Consider the following 24,596-nt stretch of genomic DNA (forward strand, 5'->3'; position numbering starts at 1 on the left):
TTGCCATTGCATATCCACCGTCAACCCTTTAAATATCATTTGCCAGTCTATCTTAGCTAATTCACGTCTCATACCTTCAAAGTTACCCTTCTTTAAGATCAGAACCTGTCTTACTGAATTAACTATATCACTTTCCATCTTAATGAAGAATTCCACCATATTATGGTCACTCTTACCCAAGGGGCCTTGCACGACAAGATTGCTAACTAACCCTTCCTCATTGCTCAGGTGAAATGTTTAAGGGGCATACGAGGGAGAGCTTCTTCCCTCAGAGGATGGCAAGTATGTGGAACGAGCTGCTAGCGGAAATGATGGATACAGATTTGATTTCAACATTTAAGAGAAATTTGGATAGGTACATGGATGGAAGAGGGCTAAGGCCTTGGTACTGGTCGGTGGGACTAGGCAGGTAAATAGTTTGGCATGGATTAGATGGTATAAAGAGCCTCTTTCTGTACTCTACTGTTCTATGATCATCCCTCGCTGCTGTCTAGATCACCTCTGAGGGTGATCTTGGCTCAGACAATGCTTGCGGGATTGCATCATAGACTCTTAGGAGGATGAGGGAGGTTAAGCCCATCATCCCTACTGGGGCGTAGGCTGCCAACAGCAGCTTAACAGAGTTCTGGGTCCTGAGCCAGTTTGTTCAAGCTGGACACAGGTGCTGCCCATCTTCTTGGTGTCGGCATCGCCAGGCATTCATTAGCTGGCTTCTCTTCAGGATGGCTTCCATGGTCTTGCACCTACAACTTCATACGTCTTCTAGGCAAAGATCCCTCCTGTCCCAGGGATGAGGTCTTTGGAGCTTCAGTTGGTGTCCCCCCTCTGCGACTTGCAGTGCATTGGACGGCAACTTCACCATTTCTTTAGGCATTTGTCTGTTTTTCACAAGGCTGGGTTGCTCAGTCAAAGCTCAACCCAGCAAGGATGGAAAGCATGCAAGGAGCAGGCCGGATTCAAATCCGGGACCACTTGTCCCGAAGTCTGCTGTGGATTTCACTACACCATCGGCCGGCTAGTGTTTCTGTAGCCAAGCTTTTACGGGACGGGGTTGCTAGTTCTATGCTCAACCCTCCTCCTTTCATAGCCAGGCTTGGGACTGCTGATGGTGGAGATAGATGAGAGGTGCAGGACTATGGTCTGGGTGCAGACTGACGACCAGATTGGTATGGACTAGATGGGTCAAAGAGCCCATTTCTGTGCTGTAGTACTCTATGGCTGGAGTCACCCACAGAGACAAGCCAATGAAGTCTGTGCTGTTACATTCTGTAAGGAGAAATCAGGGTAGGACTTCCACTTTAAAGGAAGGGACCTGGGTTCTTTTGTAGAACAGAGGGACGTTAGAGTACAGATACTGTATATAGGAAGCTTGTTGGCCTCCATTAGTCAGGGATGACCATGGATATTGTAGCCCGGCTGTCTCAGTGCAGAACACACAGCAGTCCTCATCGAGGGTCATCAGTGGAAAGTGTGAGCTGCTTCAAGTTCCTGGCTGTTAACATCTCTGAAGATCTATCCTGGGACCAGCATTAAGGCACAACAGTGGCTATATTTCACTAGAAGTGTGAGGAGATTTGCTATGTGATCAAATACCAACGCATTTCTACAGATGCACTGTGGAGAGTGTTCTAGCTGGTTACATCACTGCCTGGTTTAGAGGGGCTAATGGACAGGACTGGAACAAGCTACAGAAAGTTGTAAACTCACCTATGTCCATCATGAACATTAGGGTCCCCACCATTGAGGAGATCCAAAGCACATTGCTATCATCAGGGAGGAGATACAGGGACCTGCAGACACACTCTCAACGATTTGGGAACAGTTTCATCAGATTTCTGAACAGACCATGAACTATTTTGTTCTCTTTCTGCACTATTTAATTATTTTTTATATTCCTATCGTAATTTATAATTTTTTATGTATTACTGTTGCAAAAAAAACTAAATTTTATCACACATCAGTGAAAATAAATCTGATTGTTTTGGAAGACCTGTCCTGGCCCTGCCTGTACATGCAATTATGGAGAGAGCACGGCAGCACCTCCACTTCCTTTGAAGTTTGCAAAGATTCGGCATGACATCTGAAACTTTAACAAACTGCTATAGATATGCAGTGGAGAGTATATTGACTGGTTGTATCACAGCCCAGTATGGAAACACCAATGCCTTTGAACAGAAGTAGAGGATATGGTCCAGTACATTATGGCTAAAGCCCTTCCCACCAGAGAGTACATCTACATGGAGCCCTGTGTCAGGGAGGCAGCACACATCATCAAGGACACACACCACCCCGGACATGCTCTCTTACCGCTTCTGCCGTCAGGAAGGAGAAACAGGAGCATGGACACTCACACCCCTAGCTTCAGGAACAGTTACTACCCCTCAGCCAACAGGCTCTTGAATAACATAGAACATAGAATAGTACAGCACAGTACAGGCCCTTCGGCCCATAATGTTGTGCCGACCCTCAAACCCTGCCTCCCATATAACCCCCCACCTTAAATTCCTCCATATACCTGTCTATAGTTTCTTAAACTTCACTAGTGTATCTGCCTCCACCACTGACTCAGGCAGTGCAGTCCACGCACCAACCACTCTCTGAGTAAAAAACCTTCTTCTAATATCCCCCATTGAACTTCCCACCCCTTACCTTAAAGCCATGTCCTCTTGTATTGAGCAGTGGTGCCCTGGCGAAGAGGCGCTGGCTGTCCACTCTATCTATTCCTCTTATTATCTTGTACACCTCTATCATGTCTCCTCTCATCCTCCTTCTCTCCAAAGAGTAAAGCCCTAGCTCCCTTAATAAGGGAGACAACTTCACTCACCCCATCACTGGACTGTTCCCATAACCTTTGGACTCATCTTCAAGGACTCTTCATTTCATGTTCTTAATATTTATTGCTTATTTATTTATTACCGTTATTTTTTTTTACTTTTGTATTTGTACATTGGTTGTTTGTCTGTTCTGAGGGGTGTGATCTTTCATTGATTCTATTGTGTTTCTTGTATTTACTGTGAATGCCCACAAGAACACAAATCTCAGGGTTGTACACGGTGACGTATACTGTATGTACTTTGAGAATGAATTTACTTTCAACCCCCACCCGACAGCGCATCAGACCCCTGGGGACACACTCGAGCAGCCAAATTACTGGCCAACGAGAACAAAATGAGCTTATCTGTGACTATACCAAAAAGAATGTCAGGAGATTTTTTTTTGAAATTTAAGCAAACAGAATCACGAATGGATGGAATTTGAAATATGTAAAATAAATATCTGAAAGAGAAAGCAAGCTGGAGAGACGGGAGAGAGGGAGAGAGAGAGAGAGATGTAGCGAGAGACGGAGACATTGAGGAGAGAGAGAATAGAACAGAGAGAGGAAGAGAGGGAGAGGATGAAAGAATGAGTGAAAAAAAGATGGTGTGGGAGAAAGAAGGAATGTGTGTGAGAGTGAGAGAGAGAGAGAGCAAGACAGAAAGAGAGAGGGACAGTGAAAGACAAAGAACAAGTGAGAGGGTGGGGAGTGAGTGAGTGAGGGATGGGGAGAGTGTGTCGGAGGGGTGGGGAGTGAATGTGAGTGGGGAGTGTGTGAGGGGAGGTGGGGAGTGAGTTAAGGACAGGGAGGAGGAATCGAGTGAGTTAAGGAGGGGGAGGGAGAGGGAGGAGGAATCTACGTTTCGATTTGCTGACAGTCCTTTGGAGTCAACAACATCCACACGGTCTGTAACCAATGTCCCATCCACAACCTCCCCCAGTCACCTTCAGCAGAGACAGGTCTCCAGGAATCCTGCAATGGCGACCATGCTCAGTTCAGATTAACAAACCGTTCAGCAAATATTCCGATAAAAGTTTACACGTAAACAGGGATAACTCTGTTTGTGTTGCAGCTTGTGGAGGGCCGTTCTCGAGGAAGGATTAACAAGTTGAAATTCAACTGTATTGTCATTCAGCCATATACTGTACATGTGTACTGCCAAATGAGATGTTTCTCTGGACCAAGGTGCACAACGCAGTACAACACAAAGGAAGGTGCAGAAGGACCTAGGGGTCCACATCCATAGTTCCCTCAATCTTGCCGCATCAATTGATAGGGTGGTTAAGAAAGCATATGGTGTGTTGACCTTCTTTAGTCAGCTCCGGTTAGACTACACATGGAATATTGTGTTCCATTCTGGTCACCTCATTATAGGAAAGATTGTGAAGCTTTAGAGAGGGCGATGGTAGATGCAGATGCACTGGGATATTTAAAGAGATCATTAGATAGGATCAAGGATGATATAAGAATAGAGGAGAGGGTTAGAATGATCTTAGAGTAGGTTGGAAGATTGGCACAATATCGTGGGCTTAAGAGCCTGTACTGTGCTGTAATGTTTTCTATTCTGTGTTCTTTGAAGGTTGTAAATCATGTGCTGGGAAATAAGGTTTGTTATTAGGTACAAGCTGGTCATTACTGATGTTTCCTCCTACCGGCTGTCCCACCGATAATGTTGGTTGGCTCTTGTTGGTGGCATCAAGCAGGCCCCCGAGTTGCCGGAGTGTTCTGCGCCCAGCGTCTTTGCTTACTGTAACCCACGTGCAACACGAGGCATTGTGGGCCTTGAGAGAGTACTGTGATATCTGAACCTCATCAACAGTTCATTGCCTTACCCCTGGAGATACCCCAACCGAGGGCAGGAACGGTGGGTGAAGAAGCGATCCTCCCCGACCGAGGGCAGGGATGGTGAGGGAAGAAGTGACCCTCCTCGACCGAGGGCAGGGATGGTGAGGGAAGAAGTCAGATGAACTATCTGCAGTGACCCAACAACCCACATTTGGAATGTGGGAGGAAATCAGAACATTCATGGAAACACGTACAGTGACGGGGAGGGACCTCACTGAAATCTACTGGATAGGGAATTAGGCCCAGATAGAGTGGATGCGGAGAGGATGTTTACATTGGTAAGGGAGGCTAGAACCAACCTCAGAGTAGAACTCCCTTTGGACGTAAGGTGAGGAGGAATTTCTTTAGCCAGACGGTGGTTAATCTGCAGAATTCATTGCCAATAGAGGCTAAGTCAGTGTGTATCTAAGACGGAGACTGGTAAGTTCTTGGCAATAAGCTGCTGGAAGGACTCGGGAGGTCAAGCAGCTTCTATGGAGAGGAATAAACAGTCGACATTTTGGGCTGAGACCCTTCATCAGGAATGGGGAAGAAACCAGAATAAGAAGGTGGGGGGAGGGGATGGAGCATAAACTGGCAGATGATAGGTGAGACCATGTGAGGGGGAAGGTGAGTGGCTGGGGGAGGAAGGGATGAAGTATAGAAGCTGGGAGGAGTTAGAGTGGAAGGTAAGGGTGCCCAAGGTTATGGGGAAAGGTGGGATAATGTGTTTGAAAATAAAATCAGCCATGTTTGAATGAGGGTGACAGGGTGGAGATACATCTCTGCCAAAGGAGGTGTAAGGCACTCCTTCCCTCTGCTAGCCTGCAATCACCCTTGGGCAAGGTGTGGCACCTGCTTAGCCCCCGATCAGGGTCAAGTGAAGCCATGGCAGCAGGTGGTGGATGGTCGTATGAGCAGCTGGTGCACATCACAAGTCCCGGTTATGTGACCGCTGACACCAGGCAGACAATCTCTGAAGAGTATTGATAATGGCTGGGGTCACCTGTCTTCCAAAGACACTGGTCAGAAGGTGGCAATAGCAAACCACTGCTGTAGAAAAATTTGCCGAAAGCAATCATGGTGATGAAAAGACCGTGATCACCCATGTCATACAACACAGCATGTAATGATGATGATGTTTGTATGGAGGAGAAGACTCAATAGGCTAAATGCCTAATTCTGCTTGTTTATCTTTAAGTCTTAAGGTTAAATTCCAAGAGCAGTTGAAGAGGCTGAGATTGAACGGTGCACTGTGAGGCAGGAGAACTACGTGCCCCAGTGCCATACCACACTGGGTGACGGATATCCGACCCCATGGGTGCACCTCTGACAAAGTGCTGATGGGGAGGACACAGGTCCTGAGGGAGAAGTAGAGACAATGTCTGGGGAACAGGAAAGGAATTCTCTCCCCTCCCATTGGGCTGAACATAGAATACAGAACATTACAGCACAGTTGTTATGCCTACCCTTTAACCTGGTCCAAAATCAATCACAGGTTTAGAACAGGGGTTCCCCAACCTTTCTTATGCCATGGACAACCATTAACCAGGGGTCTGTGGCCCCCGCATTGGGAACCCCTGCAAGGGAGATCTAAGAAGCTGTTATGATTGTGTGTGTTGCTCGGGATTTCCAGTATCTGGAATAGAACATAAAACATTTCAGCACAGTACAGGCCCTTCGGCCTACATTGTTACTCCAAGCTCAATCTAACCCTTCCTTCCCACAGATACAAATGTCTGAAATTGCATACCATCAGGCTCAAGAACAGCTTCTGCCCCACTGTTATCAGACTCTTGAATAGTTCCCTAGTACAATAATGTGTACTCTACACCTCACTGAGATCTTGCACCCTATTGTTTACCTGAACCGCACTTTTCAAAGGTTCAAAGTTCAAGATAAATTTACTATTGAAGTATGTACTATAAATGTCACCATATACTACCCTAAGATCCATTTTCTTGCGGGCATTCATAGTAGAACAAAGAAATACAATAGAATCAATGAAACACTACAAAGACTGACAATCAATGTACAAAAGAATATTATATATTTAGTGTTGGCGCATGGCCAAGTGTTTAAGGCGTTCGTCTAGTGATTTGAAGGTCGCTAGTTCAAGCCTTGGCTGAGGAAACGTGTGTGTCCTTGAGCAAGGCACTTAACCACACATTGCTCTGCGATGACACCAGTGCCAAGCTGTATGGGTCCTAATGCCCTTCCCTTGGACAACATCGGTGGTGTGGGGAGGGGAGACTTGCAGTATGGGCAACTGCTGGTCTTCCATACAACCTTGCCCAGGCCTGCGCCCTGGAAGCCTTCCAAGGCGCAAATCCATGGTGTCATGAGACTAACGGATGCCTAATATAATTTTTAAAATATATAAAAATAGAAATACAATAGAATTTAGGAAAAACTATGAAATGAATGTATCAGTATTACAGTGGAGTAAAGGGAACTACAGAGGCATGACAGAGGAGCCAGAATTGATTGGAAGGGGACACTAGCAGGGACGATGGCAGAACAGCAATGGCTGGAGTTTCTGAGGGAAATTCAAAGGGTGCAGGATAGATAAATCCCAAAGAAGAGGATGTATTTCAAAGGCAGGATGACACAACCATGGCTGAGAAGAGAAGTCAAACCCAACATAAAAGACAAAGAGAGGCTATATAATAGAGCAAAAATTATTAGGATATTAACACCCAGAAGACCAAGGAGATTATTGTGGATTTCAGGCATGCTAGGAGCCACACTCATGTCCCCATGTACATCAACGAAGTTGTAGTGGAGCGTGTATCAAGCTTCAAATTCCTTGCTGTCCACATTTCTGAGGATCTCACCTGGTCCCTGAACTCCTCCATCCTGATCAAAAAGGTGCAACAGCGCCTTTATTTCCTGCGGAGCATCAAGAAAGCTCACCTCTGTCCCAGGATACTGATGACTTCTACCGCTGTACCACTGAGAGCATACTCACCAACAGCATCTCAGTGTGGTATGGCAATTGTCCCGTATCGGACCGCAAAGCACTCCAGCGGGTGGTGAAAACTGCCCAGCGGATTATCAGTACCCAATTGCCCACCATTGAGAACATATACCATAACGCCACCTGGGCAGGGCGAAAAGCATTATCAAGGATGCATGTCACCCTAACCATGGACTTTTTACTCTCCTCCCATCGGGTAGGCGCTACAGGAGCCTCCGCTCCTGGACCAGCAGGCACAGGAAGAGCTTCTTCCCTGAGGCTGTGACCCTGCTGAATCTCACATTACAGCGCTAAGCAGTATTGCATCCGTATTGTACTGTCTCAGTACTTTTATATTTGTGTGCTGTAGCACTTACTTTTCACTCACAGTTATTTTGTAAATAACACTATTCTTTGCATTTCTGGTCAGGTGCTAATTGCATTTCATTGGCTTTGTATCTGTACTCGGCACAATGACAATAAAGTTGACTCTAATCTAATCTAAAATTAGGTTCTCTTTATCTAGTTTTAGAATTTATGTGAAGATCTGATCACATTTTAGGTCGTATTTATGCAGAAACTGAAATATTTCTAAAGGAGGGCACAAAGGTTCTAGCACCATGGTAATATTGAGGCTTTATAAAGCAGAGCTGAGGACCTAGAGTATTGTGAGCAGTTTTGGGCCCCTTACCTAGGAAAGGATGTGCTAACGTTGGAGGGAGTTCAAAGCTACAAAATTGATTCCAGGATTGAAAGCTTGCCACATGAGGAGTGTTTGATGTCCCTGGGCCTGTACTCATTGGAATTCAGAAGAATGAGGGGGTGACCTCATTGAAACCTATCAAAAAGCCTTGACAGAGTGGATGTAGAGAGAATATTTCCTATGTTGGTAGAGCCAAAGTCCAGAGGACACAGGCTCAGAATAGAGGGGTATCTTTAGAATGGAGATGAGGAGGAATTTCTTTAGCCAGAGAGTGGTGAATCTGTGGAATCCATTTCCACAGGAGGCTGTGGAGGCCAAGATATTAGGTGTATTTAAGGCAGAGGTTGATAGATTATTGATTAGTCAGGGCATGAAGGGATATGAGGAAAAGGCAGGAGATTGGGGATGAGAGGAAAATAGATTAGCCATGATGAAATGGCGGAGCAGACGCAATAGGCTAGATGGCTTTATTCTGCTCCTATGTCTTATGATCTTATAGCTAAATAGCAGGCAGGACAGACAAAGGAGAATCAATGGATGTTTGGTACTTGGATTTTCAGAAAGCTTTTGACAAGTTGCCACACACAAGGCTACTAAACAAATTAAGAGCCCATGGTATTACAGAAAAGACTCTGGCATGGATACACATCAAAGTTGCTGGTGAACGCAGCAGGCCAGGCAGCATCTCCAGGAAGAGGTGCAGTCGACGCTTCAGGCCGAGACCCTTCGTCAGGACTAACTGAAGGAAGAGTGAGTAAGGGATTCGAAAGTTGGAGGGGGAGGGGGAAATCCCAAATGATAGGAGAAGACAGGAGGGGGAGGGATGGAGCCAAGAGCTGGACAGGTGATTGGCAAAAGGGATACGAGAGGATCATGGGACAGGAGGCCCAGGGAGAAAGAAAAGGGGGAGGGGGGGAACCCGGAGGATGGGCAAGGGGTATAGTCAGAGGGACAGAGAGAGAGAAAGAATGTGTGTATAAAAATAAATAACAGATGGGATACGAGGGGGAGGTGGGGCATTAGCGGAAGTTAGAGAAGTCGATGTTCATGCCATCAGGTTGGAGGCTACCCAGATGGAATATAAGGTGTTGTTCCTTCAACCTGAGTGTAGCTTCATCTTTACAGTAGAGGAGGCCGTGGATAGACATATCAGAATGGGAATGGGATGTGGAATTAAAATGTGTCGCCACTGGGAGATCCTGCTGGGTAGCCTCCAACCTGATGGCATGAACATTGACTTCTCTAACTTCCGCTAATGCCCCACCTCCCCCTCGTACTCCATCCGTTATTTATTTTTATACACACATTCTTTCTCTCTCTCTCTCCTTTTTCTCCCTCTGTCCCTCTGACTATACCCCTTGCCCATCCTCTGGTTCCCCCCCACCTGTCTTTCTCCCCGGACCTCCTGTCCCATGATCCTCTCATATCCCTTTTGCCTATCACCTGTCCAGCTCTTGGCTCCATCCCTCCCCCTCCTGTCTTCTCCTATCATTTTGGATCTCACCCCCACCCCCCACTTTCAAATCTCTCACTAACTCTTCCTTCAGTTAGTCCTGACGAACGGTCTTTGCCTGAAACGTCGACTGTACCTCTTCCTAGAGATGCTGCCTGGCCTGCTGCGTTCACCAGCAACTTTGATGTGTGTTGCTTGAATTTCCAGCATCTGCAGAATTCCTGTTGTCTAGCATGGATAACTCACTTTCACGAACTCTTAACAACACATGTTCTCAATAATACCTTTTATTTGCAAACTTGTCTTTTCCACATTAGTTGTTTGTCAGTCTTTGTTGACTGGCAGGAGGAAAAGAGCGGGAATAAAGGGAGCCTTTTCCCGACCGGCTGCCAGTGACTAGCGGTGTTCCACAGGGGTCTGTGTTGGGATCAATTCTTTTTACGGTGAATGTCAGTTATTTGGATGTAATTGGTGGCTCTGTTGCAAAGTCTGTGGATGATACAGAGGAGGGACAGGTAGTGAGGAGAAAGCAGGGAGTCTGCAGAGAGACTTTGACAGGAGAACAGGCAAGGAAGTGCCAGATGGAATATAGTGTCGGGAAATGTACGCTGAGTTCTGCTCCTATGTTTTATGGTCTCAATGTCTGAAGACTACACATAAACAAAGACTGACAAACAACTAATGTGAAAAAGACAAGTTTGCAAATAAAAGATATTACTGAGAAAATGTGTTGTTAAGAGTTCGTGAAAGTGAGTCTGTAGGTTGTAAAATTAGTCCATGTGCTTCTAAACTTACCTTATCCATGTATCTGTCCAAATATCTATAAATGTTGATGATATATGGAGGTATTTGGAAGAATTTAAGGTGGGGGGTTATATGGGAGGCAGGGTTTGAGAGTCGGCACAACAATGTGGGCCGAAGGGCCTGTACTGTGCTGTACTATTCTATATTCTATGTATATACCTGTTTCAACCACTTTCTCTGTAAGTGTTACACTTCATTCTGCATTCTGTTATCATTTTATCTTGTTCTACCTCAATGCACTGTGCAATGATCTGATCGGTATGAGCAGAATGCAAGATAAGCTTTTCACTATATCTCTGTACATGGGACAATAATAAACCAATTCCCATTCCAAGATGAAAGATTCCAGAAGAGAAGGACCCTCTCCTTGAAAAATAGGAAGCAAGAACTTGAGATGCCGGAACCAGGAAAGTTGTCCACCCCGAGCTGCCAAGGGTTTTATACAGTTTGAGTTCCCAGCACCGAGGCCACCTGGAATGGGAGGCAAGAGGCAGATTAATAACAACAGGTCCATCTACTCACTGTTGTTAGAAGACATGAGTGAGCAGGGCCAGTTCTGGTGGATCACAAGTGTGAGCCGGGAGGAAGAGAGTTGAGGTTCAGTTGTGACTTGGTCCTAGAGCCCTCCAGCCCAGAAACATGACATTCTGCCCAAATGATTCAGGCTGACGACCATTCCCTTCTAAACTAGTCTCAGTTGCCCAGGTTTGGCCCAATATGCACTTGGAGTATTGTGAGCATTTCTGGGCCCCATATCTAAGAAAGGATGTGCTGGCAGAGGAGAGGGTACAGAGGAATTTCACAAGAATGATCCTAGAAAGTGTTAATGTCGGAGGAGAATTTGATGCCTCTGGACTTGTACTCACTAGAGATTAGAAAAAACGAGGGAGGGTATTTCATTGAAACTTCATCAAATATTGGAAGACCTAGATAGAGTGGACAAGGAGAGGATGTTTCCTATTGTGGGTGAGTCCAGCTCCAGAACAGAAGGATATCCATTTAGAACAGGGATGAGGAGGAATTTCTTTAGCCAGAGGGTGGCGAATCTGTGGAATTTATTGCCACAGATGGCCGTGGAGGCAAAGTCATTAGGTATATTTACAGCAGAGGTCGACAGGTTCTTGGCTAGTCGGGGCATCAAAGGATACGGGGAGAAGGCAGGAGAATGGGTTGCAAGGGATAAATCAGTCATGATGTAATGATGCAGCAGACTCGATGGGCCAAATGTCCTAATTCTGCTCCTGTGCCTTATGGTCCTTTATATCCCTCTAAACTTCTCTTATCCATTTAGCTGCTCAATTACACCTTAAGTTTTGTTAATGTACCTGCCTCCACCGTTCTCTCTGGCAGCTCATTCCTCACCCAGACCTCCTCCGGGTGAAAGAGGGAACACCTCATATTGATGGAGATGTCCATCACCGAGGCAACGGGGGCATACTGCGGAAGTAGTACGTTCCATTAAATTAAATTCTTTTTAGCTCCTTGCTCTCAGCAAGCAGCCACTTGGCAGCTGACATCACAATCTGACCCAGAGACAGACATCAGCAGCACACAGTAAGGACGGATGGACAGGAATGCACCTCAAATGCATATCTGTGGGAGAAGTGGTACTGAGGGAGGGTCACACTGTGGGAGGGGTGGTACTGAGGGAGGGTCACACTGTGGGAGGGGTGGTACTGAGGGAGGGTCACACTGTGGGAGGGGTGGTACTGAGGGAGGGTCACACTGTGGAGGGGTGGTACTGCGGGAGGGTCACACTGTGGGCAGGGGTGGTACTGAGGGAGGGTCACACTGTGGGAGGGGCGGTACTGAGGGAGAGTCACACTGTGGGAGAGGCGGTACTGAGGGTGAGTCACACTGTGGGAGGGGTGGTACTGAGGGAGGGTCACACTGTGGGAGGGAGTGGTACTGAGGGAGGATCACACTGTGGGAGGGGTGGTACTGAGGGAGGGTCACACTGTGGGAGGGGTGGTACTGAGGGAGGGTCACACTGTGGGAGGGAGTGGTACTGAGGGAGGGTCACACTGTGGGAAGGGTGGTACTGAGGGAGGGTCACACTGTGGGAGGGAGTGGTACTGAGGGAGGGTCACACTGTGGAGGGGTTGGTACTGCAGGAGGGTCACACTGTGGGCAGGGGTGGTACTGAGGGAGGGTCACACTGTGGGAGGGGCGGTACTGAGGGAGGGTCACACTGTGGGAGGGGCGGTACTGAGGGAGGGTCACATTGTGGGAGGGGCGGTACTGAGGGAGGGTCACACTGTGGGAGGGGCGGTACTGAGGGAGAGTCACACTGTGGGAGAGGCGGTACTGAGGGTGAGTCACACTGTGGGCGGGGTGGTACTGAGGGAGGGTCACACTGTGGGAGGGAGTGGTACTGAGGGAGGATCACACTGTGGGAGGGGTGGTACTGAGGGAGGGTCACACTGTAGGAGGGGTGGTACTGAGGGAGGGTCACACTGTGGGAGGGAGTGGTACTGAGGGAGGGTCACACTGTGGGAGGGGTGGTACTGAGGGAGGGTCACACTGTGGGAGGGAGTGGTACTGAGGGAGGGTCACACTGTGGGAGGGGTGGTACTGAGGGAGGGTCACACTGTGGGAGGGGTGGTACTGAGGGAGGGTCACACTGTGGGAGGGGTGGTACTGAGGGAGGGTCACACTGTGGGAGGGAGTGGTACTGAGGGAGGGTCACACTGTGGGAGGGGTGGTACTGAGGGAGGGTCACACTGTGGGAGGGGCGGGTACTGAGGGAGAGTCACACTGTGGGAGAGGCGGTACTGAGGGAGGGTCACACTGTGGGAGGGAGTGGTACTGAGGGAGGATCACACTGTGGGAGGGGTGGTACTGAGGGAGGGTCACACTGTGGGAGGGGTGGTACTGAGGGAGGGTCACACTGTGGGAGGGAGTGGTACTGAGGGAGGGTCACACTGTGGGGGGGTACTGAGGGAGGGTCACACTGTGGGAGGGGTGGTACTGAGGGAGGGTCACACTGTGGAGGGGTGGTACTGCGGGAGGGTCACACTGTGGGCAGGGGTGGTACTGAGGGAGGGTCACACTGTGGGAGGGGTGGTACTGAGGGAGGATCACACTGTGGGAGGGGTGGTACTGAGGGAGGGTCACACTGTGGGAGGGGTGGTACTGAAGGAGGGTCACACTGTGGGCAGGGGTGATACTGAGGGAAAGTCACACTGTGGGAAGGGTGGTACAGAGGGATGGTCACACTGTGGGAGGGGTGGTACTGAGAGAGGGTCACGCTGTGGGAGGGGTGGTACTGAGGGAAGGTCACACTGTGGGAGGGGGTGGTACTGAGGGACGGTCACACTGTGGGGGGGTGGTACTGAGGGATGGTCACTGTGGGAGAGGTGATACTGAGGGAGGATCGCTGTGGGAGGGGTGGTACTGAGAGAGGGTCACTGTGGGAGGGGTGATACTGAGGGAGGGTCGCTGTGGGACGGGCAGTACTGAGGGAGCTTTAAACTCTCCATCTCACCATCTCTCTAAGGCAGTTGCACAAGATCATAGACATTGGAGCAGAATTGGTCCATTCGGCCCATCAAGTCTGCTCCTGCAAAAACATTCAAGGCAATTACTTCCAGTTAGATCTGTGTGGAAACACAGGGGAATCCACTCTGGAAGCAAGAAAATCTGCGTGAGATGTTGGCGAGACCACACCTGAACAACTGTGTACTTTAACTCTTGCCCAACTGTGGGCGGATAGTCATGGTATCGTAGCAGTTAGTGCAACGCTGTTACAGCACACGGCTTCAAAGTTCAATTCCAGCGTTCTCTGTAAGAAAGTTGTTACTTTTTTTCCACAGTCCCAAGATGTACAAATAAGTTGGTCATTGTGAATTGTTCTGTAATTAGGCTCGGGTTAGATCGGTGAATTTCTGGGCAGGGCAGCTCGTTGGCCCCGGAAGGGCCTGTTCCAGGCTGTTATCTCCAAATAAAATAAAACAAACAAGTAAACTTGAAAGTCTGTGTCCTTAAGAGTCATAGGGTCATTGAAAAGAGTAGCACAGAAACAGCTCCTTCAGCCCATCTCGTCCATGCTGAACCATTTAAACTGCCCACTCCCACTGACCTGCACCGGGATCCCAGCCCTCCATATCCCTACCATCCATGTACCTATCCAAACTTCTCTAAAATGTTGTAATCGTGTGGATGTGTGGACGTCTGAGGCCTTTTGGAAATGGTGTGGAAAAGATCCTTCAGGATATTGCCTGAGCGCATTTCTGAAATCACACAGGTCTCCATTGTACCACTGGGAATTCTCTCTTCTCTCTTTGATGAACAAGCTCGAGTAACACACACACTCAGCAGGTCATGCAGCATCCACGGTGGGAGAAAAACAGTCGACATTTTGGGTCAAGAACCTTCATCGGGGCTCAGCTGGGACCTCCCTTTACCATTTCATCAAATATCAAGTCACAACAGAAACTCAGCAAAATCTTCCCCAAGGGGTTACATTGAGGAACAGCAAGGATTGCCCCAAATCTCCAGAAGGCACCAGGCGTACAGTGGGTTTCCAATCAGGAGCTCACTCACAGCTTTGGGAGAGAAATTCGCGGGAGACCGCCTTCAGGAAAAGAAAGATAAAGAACCAGCAAGTACTTTACAAAGCGTCTACTTTAATTTAATCTTTGCTTACAGATTTAGGAATCATAAATAATGACATATACAATCATGTGCACGATACAGCACTTTGTGAGAATTTGGAAAATAGTACACATTTCTGGGAAAGAGGCTTCTTAAACACTTTCCTTATTTATATTCTGCTAATGAAATAGGAACCCTTCTGTTAAACCTTTGTCAGATGGGTTGGGATTCAAATATCCTTTGGTTTTCATCCTTTAAAGATAAGTGGACTCTGTAATAGAAGATACAGGAGAGTATAGAGTGTGCTGGCGGAGTGTGAGCGGGTTTGATTTATAGATCACAAAGTGCACTCGTCGTTCATGCATAATTGGGTTGATTTGCCCCATTCATTGGCTAGCAGATGATGCAAGTCTCTCATTCCTGTTAGTACACAGCCCTACAGCTGTTAAACCTCCTGATTAAATCCACTAAAACAATCAAACGCACGCCTGTGGTTTGCTCCAGAAATCTTACGCAGAGAGGAGTTACACCAGAGTTCTCACTTTGATCTGCTTGGAGGAAAGTAAGTCTGGGGAAACACACTGGGAAACGGACAGGGCCTGAAATTCCTCCTCCTGTGACACTGGAAAGGGACTCAACATTGTCCATACAGATAGAAAGAGGAATTTCACATAAAACTGTCACACAGAGCGATTCCATCTCCTTCCTCTCTGAGTTACATTTATGGAGACATCCAGAGAAATCTATCTGACATAGAAGGTCAAACATTTATTTTTTTTTTTACAGGTTCAGATTGTCTAACAATTTATATATTTTTTAACATTTTTAATATATAGAAGGAAATTTTCTTCGGTTTTAGTGAATTTAAAGAATAGAACTGCAGAAATAAAACTCACAGGTCTTGCATCTCGCTAATATGTCATGATTCACCAAAGATGGGGACACTCAGCTTTGTGTGATGTTTTAAGCTTTTGGAAGAATATCTGAAAAGGATGGGTTTAGCTCCATTCATGGAGGTGGTCACTGGCTCGTGCACTAGTAAACAGTGTAAATTGGCAGTTTATTGGAAAATAAATCATTCTAGTAACTATTATTTGGTGCTTGTTGGTTAAGGCCACAGTCAGTATGGAGCAGGTTAGAGTGCAGAGACGAGGGTCGCATCGCTCAACATGCAGAGTTCACGGGCACAACCAAAGCGCGCGACAACAGAGGCAGACTGCCACAGCAGCGGGAAGGACAGCAAGCAGACTGCAGGCAGTGGGAGAAGGCAGAGTAGGAGAGGGGAAAGTGAGATTACCAAATTAAATGCAATGTCATGAAAAACAGGAGGAGCACTGTTAACAGAGCACCACTTGTCTTATGATTACAGTTCTTTTAAACACGGGGCTACAGCGACTCCAGTCAGTGCAACACTCCAGATCTTTTGCCAAGATCGAGATATTGCTCGATCCGCTTGGGAATACCACAGGGCATCAACATCCCTCTGCCTCCACAACCACAGCAGGAGGAACTCTCCCAGCCTCACAGTGCAGCAGGATCAAGTCAGGGCTGCTGGCTGACAGAGCTCTCGACACAGAAACACCAGCGCAAACTGAAATATGGATCAAGTTTCCTAACAGAAGACTCTGCATAAAATAACTTGCAGTAACTCATTTAAAACAATTGCACAGTCAGTAAAAAAACATCCCCGGCCTCGGGTGCAAGGGGACATCATGACATTCACTTTAAAGAAAGCTACAAATAATATTAAAATCATTCACACAGTCTGGCTGCTTAGCAATATTGTGGAGCTCTCTAATCACAAGGAGTTCCATCTCCCACTGTAAACGGAGCTAAAACCCAGCATCTGTGACACTGTCAGGGATTAGGGGGGCAGCAGAGGCTCTAATCTAGCCATGCCTGTGTAGGCCGGAAGCCTGCAGTGTAAATCAGTGAACAACAATAGCAGACAGTTTCTCTGCTGCCTGGGCCGACAAATCACTCCAACTGCAGCCGGCTACGGCAGACTCTCTTCCCTCGTAACCGGCAATAATTGCCACAGGAACGCCAGCCAGTGTCCGTCCTTTCTGCTGGGCTGAGCTAACGAGCAGTGAGGATGCTTGGATTCATCCCCATTTTCGGAATCTACATCTCGTGCCATGGTTCAAACAAAAAAAAAATCTCAACTTTCCCTGCTTTTTCTAAAAATAACCCCTGTATAAAAATGTAAACAGTTTAAAGCATAACTTTATAAATTTAGATTTGTTTAAAAGAAGTTATTTTTTGGTAACATGGTTATCACAAACATCACTGCCCTGGTTGTAAACCATATTGCATAAACCTTTCTCTGTACCTGATTGGCTGTTATCAATTGTCCAAAATAGTGATCTGTTTTTAAATTTTAAATAAATAGCTTTCAGTTTGATTGCCGTTTGCCACATGGCACGCTGTGATGCCTCTGCCACTAACTGCAGGCACATCAGTGCATTTTATACCCAAGGGCATTGTAAACCCATTCGATCAGATGCTCGGGGGACGCGCCTCCTTCCTGGCACATATGTAGCAGGATCTCCAGCTGAACTGAGAGCAGAGGAACAGTCAAACTCAGCAGCTCGTACAGGTAGCCATAGTTGTAGGCGTTGTCCTGCAAGTGGGAGCGGGCGGCATGCAGAATGCCCTGCATCCAGTTAGACAGGCGCCTGGGCGCACCTAACAGCAGCCCGGAGACCCGCAGAGGCCAGCCGAGGATTCTCCGAGACAGCGAGCTCACGGTACCTGGGGGTGTGATGGCAGCAATGCTGGTAGTGCAGAGGCTCTCTGACGCCTCACCCTCCGGATTAGCTAAAGGCACGGCTTCACCCTGGGAAATAAAGCAAAGGTGACAGGTGAGTGCAGTGTAACCGCACACACAGATGTGACAACACCTTAACGCCTCACTGCCGCGCAACACCGCCTGTAACACTGCGCCAGTGTGCCATATTGCTTGTACACTGCACCAGTGTGTGACACTTAAACACTGTCAATGTATACTGTGTTTACCTTCCCTGTATACCATGTCAACGTGACACAACTTCTACACACTGTGACAACAGTTTACACTGTCAATGTGTATGCTTAAAGACTGACAACGTATACTGTGTATACATTACCTATATACTGTGTCAACATGACAAAACCTGTACACTGTGTGACAACAGCTTTACACTGTCAATGTGTGACATACTCCTGCCCAAGATGGCCATTCAGGTGTCCAGGCAGTGGGTAATCGAGAGCTTTGCCCAAGCCAAATACTGGGACAGTGGGGAAATTCTGGGAACAGTGGCCTGCGCAAGCCTTGAATATTTTGTGGATAAAGTAATCGTATTTTAATTTGAAATTGTGAATAGTTTTGGGAACTCTTGATTTTTGCATGTTCTTTTGTTCATGAATAAACCTCTACAGGATATAGAGATGTGTGACAACACTTGTGACATTGTAGGTGATATTGTACTCTCCCAGTGTGTGACAACAATCGTACACTCTTCATCACAGAACTTACTGACAGTGATAGTCAGTGCAGTTGTACTCTCCCAGCGCATGACAACAGTCGTACACTCTTCATCACGGAAATTACTGACAGTGACAGTCAGTGCGGTTGTACTGTCCCAGCATGTGACAACAGTTGTACACTCTTCATCACGGAACTGACAGTGACAGTATCATAAATCATACAGGCAGTCAGAGTTTATAACATTGGTAACTTTACAATATCTCTCTCTCTCTACCATAACTGGTCAGCTTTAGCTTTGGTTAATGAACTTGCCCACCCCTACCCAACCCTTAACCCAGCCATCACTTTCCATGAGATGACCTAGGCTTGGAATGAATTATCCATATTTTCCATACTTCCTTATGATAAAGAAGGATTTTTAGCTCATATATTGTTGTGCTGTGAATCCCAAAGCTAAACAACACTGCCATCAGAGTCTTGAACCCAAATGCAGAACAATAATCCTACCTGCAGTATGACTGTGATTCATCAACCTGATTGATTCGGATTACTATTTCTGTGTAAATTATGTAGAATTTATTATGAATAATGTATGAATCTGTAAATTTCATTGTCACGGACGGCTGTAGAGGTCACAGGGTGCATTTAAAGTGGAGGTCGATAGATTCTTGATTAGTCAGGGTGTGAAAGGTTACAGGGAGAAGGCAGGAGATGAGGATGAAAGGGAAATGGATCAGCCATGATCAAATAGTGGAGGAGAATCGATGGGCTGAATGGACTAATTTGCTCCAATGTCTTAATAATTTTATTTAAATTATCTGTAATTTATGTTAACTTGTCTATGCAATATGAAGAATCATTGCAGACACTACACAATGCAAATAGCCTTTTCCAAAACCTCCCTCTTCCTGGAAAGTGTTATAGGGCAATTAAAACAAAAATCACACCTTCTTATAAGTTTCTTCCTCCAGACAGTTAATCTGATCAACCATTCTAGTTAGCCCCCCCACCCCCTCAATTGATTACCCTTGTCACTGCACTGTAAACACTTTAAACCATTTTTTTATAATGCTGTTTACATTGTAAATACACTCAGTGGCCACTTTATTAAGTCCACATGCTCATTAATGCAAATATCTAATCATCCATTCAAGTGGCAGCCACTCAATTCATGAAAGCATGCAGACAAGGTCAAGAGGTTCAGTTGTTGTTCAGACCAAACATCAGAATGGGGAAGAAATGTGATTGAAGTGACTTTGACCGTAGAATGATTATTGGTGCCAGACCGGGGGGGGGGGGGGGGGTGGTTTGAGTATCTCAGAAACTGTTGTTGATCTCCTGGGATTTTCATGCACAACAGCCTCTAGAGCTTACTGAGAATGGTGCAAAATAAAAAACAACAAAAGAAAACATCCAATGAACAGTAGCTCTGTGGGTGAAATTGTTAATGAGAGAGGTCAGAGGAGAATGACCAGGCTGGTTCAAGCTGACAGGAAGGTGACAGTAACTCAAATAACCACATGTTACAGCTGTGGTGTGCAGAAGAGCAGCTCTGAATGCATAGAACATCAAACCTTGACGTGGCTGGACTACATCAGCAGATGACCATGAACAAACACTCACTGGCAACTTTTTCAGTTACAGGAGGTTCTTAAACAAAGCGGCCACTGAGTGTACATGCTGGTGTTTCTGTGTATATCTACATTCTATTCCACAGCTACACTTTAACCTCTAACTTTACTTTTATATAATCCTTTATTCTTATAACTGTCGTTTTTTGTTGTATCTTATGTCCAGACTAACACACCACAGCAAATTCCTAATTCATGTCAATGTATATGGTGAATAAATTTAATCCTTGATGTTAAACGCGTTTGTAATGTAATGCACTGCTGCTGCAAAAATCTTATTTTCAGGACATTTATTTCCTGGGTATGCATGTCTATAACAATAAACTTGAAATTGAACTTGAGATTACTATCTCCAGGAGTTCCCTCTACAAATGGAACATAGAAAAGTACAGTACACAATATTCTGCCAAACTTTTAACCAAGTCCACCATCAATCTGACCCTTCCCTCCTGTACAGCCCATAACCCTCCATACTTCTTACATCCCTGCATCCGTCTACGAATCTGTTAAATGTCCCTAATGTATCCGCCTTGACCACCATGTTTTATAAAGACAAACAGATTTGCTTTACTTCTCACACGTACATCAAAACATACAGTGAAATGTGTCATTTGCGTCGTAATCGAACATGGTCCGAGGACGTGCTGTGGCAGCCTGCAAGTGTTGCCACGCTTCTGGTGCCAACATAACATGTCCACAACTTACTAATGCCAACCAGTGCATCTTCGGACTGTGGGAGGAAACCAGAGCACTTGGAGGAAATCCACACAGTCACGGGGGGAACGTACAAACTCTTACAGACAGTGGTGGGAATTGAACCCCAATCACAGGTACTGCAGAGCATGAAGCCAGTCATTATGCTACCATGCCACCTTGCATATTAGGATTAACGTTGATGTAAGAGTAATTCAGCCAAGCGTCCTGTCTGTCTGCATCATTGTGCGGTACGAAAGCTGCAAGGCATCAGACCGCAGACCCTACAGAGGACAATAAAACCCGCCGAGAGGATTGTTGGTGTCTCTCCCCTGCCCCCATTTGTGACGTTTACCAGGAGCACTGCAGACAAAGAGCCCGAAGCATTGCTGAGGATCCCCGCGCGCCCCCCCCAATCCTACAATCCCTTTGACCCACTACCGTCAGGGAGGAGGTACAGGAGCATCAGAACCCGTCCCACAGTCTCTCTGACTGACCCACTACCGTCAGGGAGGAGATACAGGAACATCAAGACCCATCCCACAATCTCTCTGACCCACTACCATCAGGGAGGAGATACAGGAGCAACAGGACTTGGACTGTCAGACTGGGTAACAGCTTCTTCCCTCAGGCTGTGAGACTAACACATACACTGCCTCACCGAACTCTCATCACTAGGTTAGCAAGCTGTTTATTGTTTTCCTGTGCTGCACACTACATACATTTTTTAGAATTATATTTTATTACATGTCTTATTAAATATTTCATTAACGAAATTATGATAATATTTTACTTTGTGTTGTGTGTGATATATTGTGGGTGCAGAGGAACATTGTTTCATTTGTTTGTATATATATGGACAGTCAGATGACAATAAACTTTAACTCAGGGGTTCCCAACCTAGGGTCCAAAGACCCCTCGGTTAATAGAAACATAGAAAACCTACAGCACAATACAGGCCCTTCGTCCCACAATGCTGTGCTGAACACGTACTTACTTTAGAAATTACCTAGGGTTACCCATAACCCTCTATTTTTATAAGCTCTACGTACCTATCCAGGAATCTCTTAAAAGACCCTATCATATCCACCTCCACCACTGTCGCCGGCAGCCCATTCCACGCACTCACCACTCTCTGTGTAAAAAACTTAGCCCTGACATCTCCTCTGTACCTACCTCCAAGCACCTTAAAACTGTGCCCTCTCGTGCTAGCCATTTCAGCCCTGGGAAAAAACCTCTGACTATCCAAATGAGCAATGCCTCTCATCATCTTATACACCTCTATCAGGTCACCTCTCACCCTCCATCGCTCCAAGAAGACAAGGCCAAGTTCACTCAACCTATTCTCATAAGGCATGCTCCCCAATCCAGACAACATCCTTGTAAATCTCCTCTGCACCCTTTCTTTAGTTTCCACATCCTTCCTGTAGTGAGATGACCAGAACTGAGCACAGTACTCCAAGTGGGGTCTGACCAGGGTCCTATATAGCTATATAGGGATAGAGACATGGAGAGTCACAGAGTAATATGGCAATGGTGTTGGACTGGACTATTTAATTGTTATTTTCTTTTCAGTTTAACAATTAATTACCTGCTAGTGTTTTATAACTACTTATAAACATTTAACTGTTTGCTGTTTTCCCAGTAGTCACTGTATGTTTATTGACAATAAACTGGACTGGTCAAAGAACACTGAGGCTGTCTACAAGAAGGGTCAGAGCCGTCTCTATTTCCTGAGGAGACTGAGGTTCTTTAACATCTGCCAGACGATGCTGAGGATGTTCTACGAGTCTGTGGTGGCCAGTGCGATCATGTTTGCTGTTGTGTGCTGGGGCAGCAGGCTGAGGGTAGCAGACACCAACAGAATCAACAAACTCATTCGTAAGGCCAGTGACGTTGTGGGGATGGAACTGGACTCCCTGACGATGGTGTCTGAAAAGAGGATGCTGTCTAAGTTGCATGCCATCTTGGACAATGTCTCCCATCCACTACATAATGGACTGGTTGGGCACAGGAGTACATTCAGCCAGAGACTCATTCCACCGAGATGCAACACAGAGCATCATAGGAAGTCATTCCTGCCTGTGGCCATCAAACTTTACAGCTCCTCCCTTGGAGGGTCAGACACCCTGAGTCAATAGGCTGGACCTGGACTTATTTCCTGGAATAATTTACTGGCATAATTTACATATTACTATTTAACTATTTATGGTTCTATTACTATTTATTATTTATGGTGCAACTGTAACGAAAACCAATTTCCCCGGGATCAATAAAGTATGACTATGACTATGACTATGTATATGCAGTTGTTTAGTAAGTCCCCAGTGGTTAATGGCAAAGCTCCTTGCTTTAACTTGGCCTTGAACTTGAGAGGATCACATCCTCTCTGTATGAGGGCCAGAGGCTGTGATAAACTTCCTACCTTTTTGTGCGTCAACGATGAGGAGTGACTTCGCCGCTTTCTTGCCTTGTTATTCATTTTGCAGTAGGTAAAGTGAGGTTTGCAGTAGAACTTTCCTGGGGGAAGCAAACATCAGATTGTAAAAATCTAAAAATAAACTGGAGATATTGGAGATCTGAAACGAAAAACGCAGGAGGTCGGGCAGCATCTGTGGACAGGGAAGCTAGAGTTAGGACTCAGCTGAGTTGGAAAGACAGACATGTTAGTTTTCAAGAGCAGAGAAGTTAGAGGAAAAGGATAGAGACATGGAGAGTCACAGAGTAATATGGCAATGGTGTTGGACTGGACTATTTAATTGTTATTTTCTTTGCAGCTTAACAATTAATTACCTGCTAATGTTTTATAACTACTTATAAACATTTAACTGCTGTTTTCCCAGTAGTCACAGTATGTATATGCAGTTGTTTAGTAAGTCCCTATTGGATACAGTTCTTTGTATAACCCTACAAAGTTCTAGAAGCTTCTATGGTATTGCGTTATTTGAATGGGAGTATCTGATTGGTTGACTCTTATCTACAAATTTGGATGGAATATTTCTTATCTATGTGTAAAAAAAAGAGTTGATTATGAGGTGTCACCATTTTTTTTTGCTTCTCCCTCCATTCACTCACTCATCCCTGCTCTCACCACTGTCCTTTTTCGAGCTTCTTTGTTCTATTAACGCTTAATAAAACAAAATGTTTTGTGTCTCTTTCCTGACTTCCAAAAGAACCTTGGATTAAAACATTGGAATCCATCAATGGTAACAAATCTTTTGGCCCAACTGGGCCATGCCAGCAAAGAATCCCATTTAAGCTACTCCCATTTGATCCACGTCTAAACTATAAGTTCCCAACCTGGAGTCCTCGGACCCCTCACTTAATGCTATTGGTCCATGTCATGAAGGGAGGTTGGGAACCCCTGCTCTAAGCCTTTCCTATTCCCTCAAGACTCTGTTTACACTTCTCCCTGCCTCAGTAAAGCAGCCAGCATAATCAAAGACCCCACCCATCCGAGACATTCTCTCTTCTCCCCCTCCCATCAGGCAGAAGATACAAAAGCCTGAAAACACGTCCCACCAGGCTCAAAAGCAACTTCTACCCCATGTTATCAGACTGTTGAATGGTCGCATCGTGCATTAAAACAGACTCCTGACCTCACAATCTACCTCGCCATGATCCTGCACTGCACTTTCTCTGTAACTGT

At 46.1% G+C, this 24,596-nt stretch overlaps 1 protein-coding gene across 12 annotated transcripts in view; it reads right to left on the reverse strand.

Moving 5' to 3' along the window:
- The window catches only part of mical2b (microtubule associated monooxygenase, calponin and LIM domain containing 2b), a 262,965-nt gene that overhangs the window by 75,179 nt on the left and 163,190 nt on the right, over positions 1 to 24,596 (reverse strand). For 10 of the 12 annotated variants that reach the window (XM_072272882.1, XM_072272883.1, XM_072272887.1 and 7 more), the window contains 2 exons: positions 23,373 to 23,467; positions 15,167 to 17,993 (listed from right to left, as the gene is read on the reverse strand). In XM_072272882.1, the coding sequence (XP_072128983.1) occupies positions 17,613 to 17,993; positions 23,373 to 23,467 (476 nt within the window). In that variant the 3' untranslated portion in view covers positions 15,167 to 17,612. Of the gene's footprint in view, positions 1 to 15,166; positions 17,994 to 23,372; positions 23,468 to 24,596 lie in introns of those variants that run through there. The other 2 variants (XM_072272888.1, XM_072272895.1) reach the window with 2 other exon arrangements.

Source organism: Mobula birostris, chromosome 11, assembly GCF_030028105.1.
Source record: "Mobula birostris isolate sMobBir1 chromosome 11, sMobBir1.hap1, whole genome shotgun sequence".
Classification (NCBI taxonomy): Eukaryota; Metazoa; Chordata; class Chondrichthyes; order Myliobatiformes; family Myliobatidae; genus Mobula; species Mobula birostris.